This window comes from Carassius carassius, chromosome 33 (assembly GCF_963082965.1).
Source record: "Carassius carassius chromosome 33, fCarCar2.1, whole genome shotgun sequence".
Taxonomy (NCBI): Eukaryota; Metazoa; Chordata; class Actinopteri; order Cypriniformes; family Cyprinidae; genus Carassius; species Carassius carassius.
Window position 1 is genome coordinate 15,407,378 of NC_081787.1, and position 13,274 is coordinate 15,420,651.

At 37.0% G+C, this 13,274-nt stretch overlaps 1 protein-coding gene across 2 annotated transcripts in view; it reads left to right on the forward strand.

Annotated features, from left to right (window-relative positions):
• The window catches only part of LOC132113827 (catenin alpha-1), a 149,113-nt gene that overhangs the window by 36,139 nt on the left and 99,700 nt on the right, over positions 1-13,274 (forward strand). For both annotated transcript variants that reach the window (XM_059521843.1, XM_059521844.1), the window contains 2 exons: positions 7,895-8,014; positions 9,168-9,437. In XM_059521843.1, coding sequence (XP_059377826.1) covers positions 7,895-8,014; positions 9,168-9,437 — 390 coding nt within the window. The remainder of the gene's footprint in view (positions 1-7,894; positions 8,015-9,167; positions 9,438-13,274) is intronic.

Genomic DNA, 13,274 nt, shown 5'->3' on the forward strand with positions numbered 1-13,274 from the left:
ATCTGTACACACAGTGAGGCCAAGACTTTTGGACAACAGCCTGGTGTTAAGAAGGGCAGCAAAAAAGCCAGTTCTCTCCAAGAAAAATGTCAAGGACTGAAATTCTGCAGGAAGTACAAGTATTGGACAGCAGAAGACTGGTGCAAAGTTGTTTTCTCTGATGATGCTCCCTTCCGACTGTTTGGGAAATCTGGAAAATCAGTTGTTCTGAGAAGAAAAATGCTAGCCGCATTAGAGTTGTTTAATTTACTGTAGAACTCATTATAATTAGTGATTCTGTCTGAACTGGATGTGACACGATGCGACAAATTCCCGACAAAAAAATGCTGCTGCATTGTTTATGACACATATGCCGCGTTTCCACCACAGGAACTTTACCCAGGAACTAGGGACTTTGGCCTGGTACTCGGTAGTGTTGCACGGTGCACTGATACTTCAAAAGTATCGCGATTCTCGGAAATTAAAAACGTCACGATTCCTAAATTTATTAGTATCGATACTTAGAAGAATGACTGCGTTCCAGATTTGTAAGAGACGAATTTCATGTTGGTGTGTGCAACGCACGCTTCCAGTGCCTCCCTATGGACGCCTGTGTATTTTTCTCCTCACGCAAGCAGCAAAAAAACACTACAGTGAGATGGCTGCATTAGTGGCTTTACTAAACTGATTTAGCTTTACTAAAATGTGTGCATAATCACATTAAATAGTTTAAATAAGTTGTTCAGATGAACAAAGCACAAGGTTTTCTTGCATAGTTAACATTTTATTTGTTTGGTCAGACAGTTCATATATAATATTCACATTAATCGGGGATTAAATGTGGAGTTATGTTCTGTATGCTAAATATGAAAATGAGCGTATCTGCACAGCACCTATAACTGCTCTTTGTATCTGCTGATTGCTGATCGAGATTTACATGCTTGATCACTGACCCTGTATACTCATTCATTTCGTTCATAAACGAGATGTATCAGTTCATTCAACTCATTCACGAATGAGAAGATCTCTCGATCTCGTTCAACAAATCACATGCTCCGTCACATCTTGAGTAACACTTTGAAAGGATGAAACAGGTCACAGAGCTGTTCACGAGCTGCGCATGCGCTGCAGGAGGAACTTCAGCTAACGAGAAATGAGAAAAGAAATTTTACTTTATTTGCGGGCTGGGGCGGGCCAAATAATTTAATAAAAGCGGGAGTCGGGACCCGCGGGTTGGAAAAAAACCCGACCCGTGTATCACTAGGCTGCATGTGCAAGCACAAGTGATACTGTGGCCGCCGGTCCACGACTGGTAGAAAAAGATGACGCTCAATAAAGATGATGCTCATTAAACTCACTGGCTGAGTTTTCTCCTCTGAAAGAAAAGGTTGCACAAATGACAGAATAAGTTACAATATCTGAGATATTGCTGCTAAATTTTATTAGCTTTTTTTTTTTACTTGAATGCCATTGCTTAAATTGATATTTATCTTTTGACATTTAATGTTCTGAGTTCAAAAACATTGTTTAATATAATCGCTGTTCATATTTTTATTCAAAGTTCAGAGACAAGATAAATTTATTACTCATGTTTCTTATGATAAATAAGATAATGCTGCTAAATTTATTCTTTCTTTACCTTGAATGTCATTGCTCTAATTTATTTTTTTTAATTTGATATTTCATATTTTGTTCAAATGTTTAATATATCTGCTGTTCATATGTTCATTTATTGGTGTGTTATATGATTAGAAATGTTGTCCCGGTTTTAAAATAAAGCACAGCGATGATATTTGAGAATGTATTTTCCCTTTTCAGGAAAAGTATCAAAAAAGTATCGAAATCGCAATTCTTGACTAGGTATCGGTATCGAAACAATAATTTTGGTATCGTGACAACACTAGTACTCGGTGTGTTTCCACCGCAGGAACCAGGAACTAAATAAAGTTCAGAGTAAAAAAATTGCCCTCAGAAAGTCCCTGCTGGCGAGGTAGTACTTTTTCAAAGTTCCGGCACTTTCGGGGGCGGGACTTGGGCGCTAAACATCCTGATTGGATGAGTTTACGCAGCATTGGTTGGGTTCAACCACCATTTATTCGGATCATTTTCAAAATATTACTGTTATTGTGTCATGAAATGTAATTTTAAAAGTATTTCAGGCGAGAATGTAGTTGTTTAAAACTCAAATCTGTGGTTTATTTATAAAGACAGCGCCTATTTAAAAATGTGTTTCGCCGATCTCGGAGACGATGAGCTCCACGCGATCAGCGTGAGCTCAGTCCTCAAGTATCCGCCGAGAGCAGCCTCACCTCGGCTAGACCTTCTGGTATGTGCCGCTGGCTCTGATGTCTCTTTAGTGGTTAAACATAACATATAATTCGTTTTGGGAAAATCTAACAGGTTATCTTTGGTCTGTATTCAATTTATCTATATGTTAAAATGAAAATAAAAAAGGCAAATTTATATAATATTTTGTTTCATTGTAATGACTGTATAAACACATTTTCCTGAACCAAGTACATTTCTGCAGCTGTTATTATGTTTAAATGAAAATGAAAGGAGGCAGTGGTATTTGATATCCCATTTCATTTTATTGTAAATATACAGAGAGGAAAATTGCAGTAGCCATGGTCAGCTGACGGATGTTATCAAGTACGCTGCTGTTTGCAGATTTACCAGATTTGCGTCGTCGCGGACATCACACTCCGAGATGAATGCACAAAGTCCGCACTACCAAGGATGCACGCCCAAAATCAGCGTACTTTGTATTGAGAAACGCACGCACACCTACGTCACCAGTCTATTTGCCTAATCTTCCCGGTACTTTACACCGCGGTGGAAACCCAGGAAGCAACAGGTCTGGGGGGAAAAAGTTCCTGGGAAAAAAAGTTCCTGGTACAAATGTTCCGGGTAATTTCGATGCAAACGCAGCAATAGACACAAATTTCAAATGATTTTCAACAGTCACTTTGTCACGTCCAGTGTAGACAGACTTTAGCTGTTGTGGCACAGCAACTGTCGCTTCCCGTGTAGACACAGTGATGGAATAATGTATAAATCTGTTTTACAAAGAGAAGTTTCAGTGTCACATAATCCTTCAGAAATCATTCTATTGTGCTGATTTGCAGCTTACATGTACTATTGTTATCAGTGTTAAAAAAAAAATACATTTTTGTGGAGAAAATTCCACTCAAACATTTATGGTAAGATTTTTAAAGAGCGAAATTAATATTTTATTCATCATACATTAAAGTGCTAAAGTGAATTTAGACGTTTAAAATACCATGGAAATGTAAGTTATGCAAAGAGGAAAACACCAGATCTCAAACGCATTAAATGGTGCAATAGCATCGGATGGAACAAACCGCTTTAAACTACATGTGTTAACTAAACCTTAAAAATTATTTTAAAGCCCTTAATATAAAACAAGTCTCATGTTTAGGACAAATTGGATTATCCACTTTTCCCCGCAGCAGCGCTCTCTGTGTCCTCTGCTATTTTTCAGATGTGTTAATTTCAAACTACTGTATATTGATATAACCGGTATTGCCTCATACCATTTTGCTTAAAGAATACATCGAGATATTGTACAAAGTCGATATATTGCCCAGCCCTAGGTGGGATTAATCCAGATCATAATGATTTTTAATTGATTGACCACACAAATTATATTTATATTATTAATTATTATCATGATTATTAAATGCTTTTTATTTTTTTATACAAGATAATAGTATGAATTACAATAGAAAATACTTTTTAACATGATGATAATGTATATCTTTTTTTTTTTTTTTAAAGGCGTGGTTAGAATTTCCTTTTTTTTTTTTTGTCTGTAGCTGATCACATACTTGCTTCATCATCTGCACTGGTGTCCGTGCTTGTATTGCTCTCTGGGTTTACTGCCCAACTCTTGAACTTCCTCCAACAGTAATTATATGCACTGCAAACTCAGTTATGGTGTGTGGGATATTAAGACTTCATATATAAAAATAAAACCCTGTATGGAAGCTGGATGTTGCAAGCCTTCCTGTAGCCTACAATTTGTTTCATATATGTCTAGGTTTTATATTCGATTTGTTTGCATTTAGTCTATAAATTGTTGGTGCAAACTAGATTACATCCACTTTCTGTTTCTGTAAGCAACACGCTATTGAATCAAACTTTGTGTAGTCCTTGATGCAGTGTAGGAGAGGTCTTTGTGCACAGAATGATTTGCATGGGCTGTGAAAAACATCCATCTGAGAGATTTAATTGAAAATGTGATATGATACAGGTATGTTATTTTTTCTAAAGAAACTTCTAAACAATTAGCCATATCTATGAAACCTCCTCTTATACAAATATATATATTTTAAAAATAGAAACAGTACAAATAAATGTTCACCTTTTATTTGTATTTAGCCTTCATACAAGAAATGTGAAATCACCATCAACTAAACACAAGACTCAGGCTCACCTTATTTATATTAATATATTTAACTTTTAAATTAAAACACAGGCTGATTATTCTTATTCGTTGAAACAAAACTGCTTAAGCCAGAACAAAGAATATGAAAAGTGCTCAGAGTTGCTGCAGAAAACCAAAAAAAAAAGAAAAAAAAGAGTGAGCAACAACAAAAACACGTTGCTGGAGACGGGCTGATTGAAAATGCACATTCATTCTCAGCCAGCAGGGGTTGCTTTTGGCACAACAGAAACAGCGGTTTCCCCGGTAATGGCTGTAAACAAAGCAGAGCGCCGCTTTTAAACGCTGCTTTATCAGAAAATAAAAATGCCATCAAAACTTTTCTGCAGACAGTCAATTCCCTTCAAAGATTCATTCGTGTAAAACACCCACGCTGTGTCTTGGTTTTGAAACGTACAGTGCTCATGTTTATTCAACAAAGTCAAACTGTCAAAGCCTTCTGGAAAATCTGTTTGTTGTGGTCAGTGTTGATATCGCGGTGGGCCGCCACAAATAAATCAGTGTATGGGGAAACACCAGTGGTTTAGATTGAAATATCTGAAATGTTTACAAATCATAAACCGTTATTGAAAAAAATTATATTGCAATACAAATTGATACAATTAGATTTTTATTGCAGTATTTCCCGCTTGAAGTTTATGATGGATGTTTGTGCAAGTAGAAGCCAAAGCTTTCTTGTGGAAGAGAAGATAATGTTTTTCTTGTTTTTTTTTTCTTCATTGAATTGTTCTGGGAGCTCAGCTTGAATGATCAAATGAGAAGCTTTTTAAATATGCTTGTGTGACCATGAAATATTTATCTTGTCTGATTTTGTCTAATGTACTAATGATTTGGCTAATACATTTGTTGAATAAATTAGTATAAACTATGAAAGGTGAAATCATGATAGAGTTGGACATTATTATTTGTTTTTTATTAATGTTTTTTACAACAGTGGTGGAACGAAGTGCACTGATTACAATTTGTTTGTAGGTGGCAGGTTTTCTGGCTCAATGGTTATGTCACTAATCATTTTTAAGCACAATTTCACCTCTCTCGCTCTCTCTCTTTTTCACTCTCTCTGTGTATGTGTGTGGTTAAAATTGTACATACTGTTTACAGTATCTACAAATTGTTTAGTTATTTTACCAAAATAAGAGGGGGTAAATACAAATTGCGTTTTACTTTTTATTTTATACTTACCTGGGCTGGGTTTCCCGATAACAATTGATCTAAGTGCTTAAGAACATTTTCTAAGAGTAATTTTACGATCGTTCGTTAAAGTTTCACGTGCGTTTCCCAAAAATGCACGTAGCTGTGCTTTAAGTGCTACTTGGGAGTCGCTATCCGTTTTTCAAGTGCTGAAATGTCACCTTATAGAATGACTCTTCATTGTAGTACACGATCGTTTATTGACGTTAACCTAATGCTGCGTTCCAGACAGACAACTTGGATATAATAACCGTAATACAATATTATATTATAGAGTATAATATTATACTTTTTGTTTTCTGCCCTTTTTAATTATTTAATTTATAAAAAAAAAGAAAACGAGTCATAAATTTTAAAATGAAGCACAATCAGATCCTTATGTTATAATCTCATTGCACTTGAATCAAGTTAAAGGCGTAATCTGCCGATTGTCCTGCAGGTGACTGCATAAATCTGTCTTATGATGCACTTAGGGCTTTACAATTACTCCAGAGCAGCTGTAGATCTACGATGATTTTCAGGTGCTACTTAAGTTATGATGCTTTTGGGAAACAGACCATAATATTAAGTCGTACAATTGTTTTTATGAACTTCTTAGGATTATAAAGCTTTTAGGAAACTCAGCCCTCAGCCAGGAGGTGTAAACTATTGAATAGAATGAAGATCTGTACATTTTTCTTATTTTGCCTAAATAGCCTATAAAATATTTTTTTTCTTTTAGTACTGTCCTTCAGAAGCTAAATAAGGTACCTACATGTTTCCTAGAAGGCAAAATAAGTACAATTTACCCTGATCTTCAAATTTAGTTTTCACCTACAGGCTCTTAATGCATCAGTGAGCGTTTGAACCTTTTGTTATAGTTGCATGTAAGTCCCTAAGTTGTCCTCCATGTGAAAAGATGGATCTCAAATTTTTTTTTTTTTTTTAAGAAATCCACAATGATTAAATGTATTGGGAAATATAGTATTTTATTAAACTGAAAAACACAAAATAAAAAAAAACTATTTAGGTGCATTTTGAAATCAGCTTGTACTTTATGAAATTAAACATCTAGTTTAATAAATTTTATGCAGTAATAAACAACATGTAAACCAAATTTAGTGTTTTAGCATGTCTATTTGTTTGAATGTATACACAATTTAATTTATTCCTTTTATTTTTTTCTTATTCATTCTTGATTTTTTTTCCCCTCAGAAATTAATTTTTCTGGTTATCAAATGAAGGCATAAAACATTAATTTAATTTATCATTTATCTTTTAATTATTGAAAATTAAGAAAACTTTCTTTTTGTCAAACAAAGGGGATTTACTATTAAAAATAAAACACGGCAGAAATTTTGTAAGATTAATTCTACAAAAATAGTTTATACAAATGAAGTAATACTAAAATATTAAATATTACTAAAATATTACTTCATTTTAGTAGTAATAGTAGTAGGCTATGTAAATTCTACTGAAAAATACTAGTACCGAACTTTTATTTTGACGAGTTGCTGCAAAAAACTTTACAGTTTTGTGTATAATAATAATAATTCCTTAAATTTATATAGGGCTTTTCTAGGCACTCAAAGTGCTTTACATAGTCAGGGGGTATCTCCTCATCCACCACCAGTGTGCAGCATCCACCAGGATGATGCGACGGCAGCCATAGTGCGCCAGAACGCCCACCACACACCAGCTTACTGGTGGAGAGGAGACAGAGTGATGAAGCCAATCAGCAGATGTGATGTGTATGTGATATGATGCTAGTTTTACTCAAATAAAACTGTAAAATACTCTCAGAGCAGTTTTGGAAATGTTGTTCATGTGTTTTCGTCCTCATTTAGTGGGACGACAGACACTGAAATCACCGTGAGTGTCAGGTGCACTTCTGTGTGTAGTAAATGAACCCGCGTGTCTGCGCCATTCATTAACAGACACGCAGAACATGCAGGATTCATATTTAAATCGACTTTTGCGGCTTTATATTTATAGATAACATACATATCGTTATTTGATTTAAGTGTAATGACCTACTTATGATTGATCGATTAATTCAAAGTTTGACAAATTCTGTGACATTCCATGTTAAACTGTGAATTCTGTTTTTATGACTGGATAAAGACTACACTGCATAATTTCCCCACTTATCATGTGTCCACCTGCCTGATGTGAACATAAAATATCCATATATACCACCACTGTTGAAAGGGAGTGTAATGCAAATATAGACCATTAAGACCATTTCTATGACGGTTTATCATACTTGACCCACAGGTTGAGGAGAGCCTGGTGAAGGTGCGTAATGCTGGCACTGAGCAGGACCTGGGTATCCAGTACAAAGCTCTGAAACCGGAGGTGGACAAACTGAACGTGATGGCGGCCAAGAGGCAGCAGGTAAAATACAGCCACTTCTTGTACCCAATGTCCTCATAATCTGAGGAGATCTAATTTCATTCGGTGATATATTGACGTGTGGGCAGAGGATGTAATGCTATTCCATGTGCAGCAAGGACCTATGTAGCTCTGGTTGAAGATTTGAAGCGTATAATCACGAACAATCTCCTTTGTATCGGCCGGGGAGGGGAAAAGCTTGACTAGGTTGGAGCAACTGGAGTGATGAAATCCATTTAAATGATATGAGACTTGCGTCTTTGGGATTTTTTGGGTTTATCAGGTTAAGCAGTAGTCAGCAGTGATGAATTTCAGCATGAATTTTCCAGGTGAGCTCAGTGATTAATAGAATAAACTTTTTTTTCGCAATTGAGAGAGATCAAAGTATCTTGATTATGCTAATTATTTCAAAGTAGCATTATTTCTCATGCTACACTGGGCCCTTCTAAGTTTATAGTTTTGTAAATCTGTTGGCAGACGCAGCAGCCTCTCTCCAAAGGTGCAAATTGCTCTGGTAAAAAAAAAAAAAAAAACTTTTCCTACTTCCTTCTCAGGAGTTATATTTTTTTTTTTTTTTTTTTTTCACCAAGAGCTTAAGTCATTTTCTTGAGAGCTAGTCCTCATTAGGGAGATCTAAGGTTTGACTGCAAAGATCGATCATGAAAGCACAAAAATTGACCCTCTCCGTTTTTTTTTTTTCTGTAATTTGTGTTCTGACAGACAGCAATTTGTGTCAACACCATGCATGGACTTTAAGTATGGGGCAGCAAAAGCAACACTTTAGAGGGCGTTCACACAGGACGCATTCCCTCTTTCAAACAGCTAGACGGAGTGCATATGAAGCAGGCTGTTGATTAACTTGGCACGTCGTCTTAAAAATGTGGCACTTATGCCATGAAGAAAAAAAAAAGATGTCCATCTGACTCATTATGTACACTGGAAATAATAAGAATAAAGAAAGTAGACAAAATACCCAACGTGTTCACTTAACAAAAGTGATCATATTTACTTTGGTTCCACATGGCACATGCTTCTACAGGCTCTACAGTCATGATCTGATTATGAGCATGTGTGGGCCCTTGGGGGATGCTCTTTAATGTCCTTATTATGACAGGCCTGTAACATCACCTCTGAATTTTCCCTCTTCAAATGACAGGAACTCAAGGACGTCCATCACAAAGACCAAATGGCGGCGGCTCGTGGTGTCCTTCAGAGGAACGTTCCCATGCTGTACACAGCTTCGCGTGCCTGCCTGCAGCACCCAGACGTGGCAGCATACAAGGCCAACCGGGACCTCATCTACAAGCAGTTGCAGCACGCTGTCTCTGGCATATCTAATGCAGCCCAGGCTACCAGCAGCGAGGACTCCAGCTTCTCCCACTCTGCAGGGGGAGGAGAATTGGCCTACGCCCTCAACAACTTTGATGTAAGTACATGGACTATTGAATGTCATGTTTTTGGCCAGTTTCTCTGATCCAGACAGAAATAGCAAGCTAATAAGCTGTGTCAGTGAAGAATTGTCATTCAGCATAAAGACCAAGACTAAAATGAGAATTGGCCTCCCTCTAATTGAAGGGAATGTGCTCTGTGAGCATTGTCATTTATGGAATGGATGCTTTTTTTGCCAGTTTTATTGGGACAGACCTAGGGATGGGTACCGAAACCCAGTATTAAACTGGCCCCGGGGCTAAATTATGAAAGACCGTAGTATCAGTAAGATCTGACGCTATCGGTTCTGCTTTCGGTACTGGAGGGAAAAAAATGAATGTACTATGTTTTTTTGCTCAATAATGTTATCATGCACATATTATTTTACCAAACATTTCTAATTTGCGATATTATTAAGACGTTTGTCTGTGAGATCTGCGAGATCTCTCATGCGCGCCGCGGAGGCTGTCTGTCAGTCACACACACACAACAAGAATGAGCGCGGCGCACACACACGCATAAGGGGCTGTTCACGTATCGCGTCTTTTGCGCGCTCAAGTTTGTTATTTCAAATGTAGGCGCGCGGTATGCACGCTCATAATGGAAGCAACGCAGTTGCAACGCGCGCGGTGCAACGAGCTCGTTTTTTCCAGGCGCATCCGCACTTCATCGAGTTAAATACATCTCAACTTTTCAGAATGCCGCAAGCGCACTGCAGGTCATGTAGCTTCTTCACCTTTGAAAGCTTAACAACGTTGAAAGCTCAGCCAAGATGAAGGAACAGCTGATAGCTGTATGTGGATTTTTAAATTAATTTAGTAGCAGAGCTACTGCAAGCAGTTTTTAGTGCTGCAAATCCATTGCTGAAATTTCCGCGTCTTCATGGAGAGAGCAGGTCATGGTTGCTTAGCAACGGCAGACTCCTCAGGAGCGCAAGTGCGGCTTTGGGGAAAAAAAATCAGAAAGCGGCGTGCCTAGCGTTTTCCACATGTTTTTAGATGCGATATGTGAACGGCCCCTTACAGTACGAAAACTCCCGCTTAATAAAAAGAGTGACGATGGCGGAGACAGTAAAACGTTCCAAAGTGTGGTTATACTTCACTAGAGTTGATGCAGACAACACTGGTTGTAATAAGTGCAACAAAATTTTTGCATATAAGGGCGGAAACACAAACAATCTGTCAAAGCATCTTTCAAAAGTGCATTATATGCAGACAGAGAAATGCAAAGTTTTCGACTGCCTAACACAACACAAAGTAACACAAAACAAAGTACCTATAAGAATACCATTAAAGTACCGGACCGTTAAGCAGTATCGGTAAGAGTAGTAATATCGTTAAAACCTTAACGATACCCATCCCTAGACAGACGCTATATTGCGTCCGAACTGCTGATTTCAAAGGCAAAAAGGGTAGAACATCAGAAAAGCTTATGCACTTTTCAGAGAGGGTGTGAAAAGGCAGTGCATGGCTCCATCCAGCTCTATGTATGGCATATAGAAACATAAATTATTCAGAATTCATGGAAGAGGTTGCATTGAAAAGTTATGAAATATGTAAGCTCCTTGCAGAACTCAGGCATGGCTTAATGCGTTACAAATTCTTTAATTGCTGAATCAATAATTCATCTTCACCAATGTTTACCACTATCTTGGCTGCAGAAAGATCAGGCTTTGGCTAAAAATTGAACAAGACTTGATTTTAGAACTTTTGGTACAATTAGCTTTTGGGTTTGTGAAAGGTGCTCAAAGATGTTTTGTAGCCAGTGATGAAGATGAGCATATTGTGTGTACGATCTAACAGGAGTTGCATCACCCTTTGCAACTGCTCCACACAATTTTATCAGCAAAGAGTGAGAGCAGTGAGTTGTTGACAAATCCGGTGTTTGATTGAACTGTGTCGAGGAGACAGTAATCCAGGATTGGATCAGATTAAATTTGTGTGTCCAAACAAAGCTGAGCTACTGACCTCAGAAGTCTTTCAGAAGTTTGAACTTTTGTTGTGGGGTTGAGTCAGGTCAGCAACAAAAACTTATGGGAAATTACATGACAATTTGACCAAGCAATACAATAATGTCCTGATGTGACAAATAGTTCAGATCTGAGTCTCTAAATTTAATTTGAGGTTAAGGGTAGCAAGTGATCATTAGCTATCCTTCATTTATTTATGCTTTAAACAGTTAGTATCCTTCCAGAATAGGGTGCAAACCATTCGCCTAACCGTTTTTGGTCTATTGCACTTAACATTTTAAAGAATCACTTAGTGAAATAATAAATTCAAATGATATGCACAAACTGAAATGTTGCCATAGAGATCTTATAGAAATGAAAAAGTAGGCTATAATGGCACCAGCTGTGTTTTTGAGCACAAGGTGTCCCCACATATTACTTTTGAATTGTCTAGCAAATGCAAATTTTACTTTAAAGTATTATATATTGTTGAAATAGTTTTCTCCTGATGGACAGGGTGGAAAATGAACATCCAGCTCAATACGTTTGTGAAACTGAATAAAGCATTAAATCTTGACAAGCTGTACATACTCTTTCTGTCAGTGGCTAGGATATTTTCTAAAGCTGTATGTTTCTTTTTAATATGTTGAAAAGAACTGTAAAAAAATTAAATTGAAACATTTTCAATAAATATTTATATATATTTTATCCAATACACAAGGCTGCCAATTTAGGTGCCTTTTCAAAGTGGAGTAAAATTTCCCACCATTACAAAATAAGTGTGTGTATGTGTGTGTGCATGTGTGTGTGTATATATATGTATGTATGTATATATATATATATATATATATATATTAGGGGTGTAACGGTACGCAAAAATCACGGTTCGGTACGTACCTCGGTTTTAAAGTCACAGTTCGGTTCATTTTCGGTACAGTAAGGGAAAGAAATGCAAAAATTAAACTGCAGGTTGTTTATTACTATAAACTTTTTTAAACAATTTGTTTACAGTTTTTTAAATACTTTTTAATAAAATAAACAATAAAATATAAATTATAATAAAATAAAAAAAGAATAAGAAATAAAATACTGCTGCAAAGTTCTCCACTAAATAAAATACTCTCAGTCTCAAACCAATATCATATAATAAAATATAATGAAAAATATAAATAAATAACTATGATTACAGTGCAGCATTACCAATCCCAGCTTGTAGGCCTGCTCATATTTAAAAATATATATATAACTTTTCCAAAGTGTGAAGTGCAGCATCAACAGTTTGTTTTTAGACCTGAATTACAATCGTTTTTTTTCTAGTTGTAGTGATGTTCACACTCGCGTGATGCCTTTTGAAAACATTAGGCCGATGACACACTGGCATATTGCACCTGTCAAACATAGTATATTTTGCTGTCAATACTGTTGACGGTGTCCTTTATCAGTAGGCTTTATATTTATGCTCAACATGAAGTATAGATATTGTTGTCGTGAAGACGAGATCCTGGTCTGTTGGCGGCCTCCCTCTATGTCACCTACAGCAGCAGCAGCGCACCAGCGCCGCGTCAGGCACGATTCTGGTGTGTAAAGACACAGAAAACATGAAGCAACTGACACGCAGCAGAAACGCACACTCACGCCACGCAGCCAGTGTGTCACCGGCCTTAGAATCAGCTGCAGGGCGGGATTTGCGCTGAACGCGGAGACTTCCGCCACTTAATATGTTCGTTTGGAAACACGAAAGTGTGCCTATGTTCCGCAAACAAAATATTGCATTCGGTCACTCGGTACACACGTGCACCGTACCGAAAGCCCTGTACCGAAACGGTCCGGTACGAATACACGTACCGTTACACCCCTAATATATATATATATATATATATGTGTTTA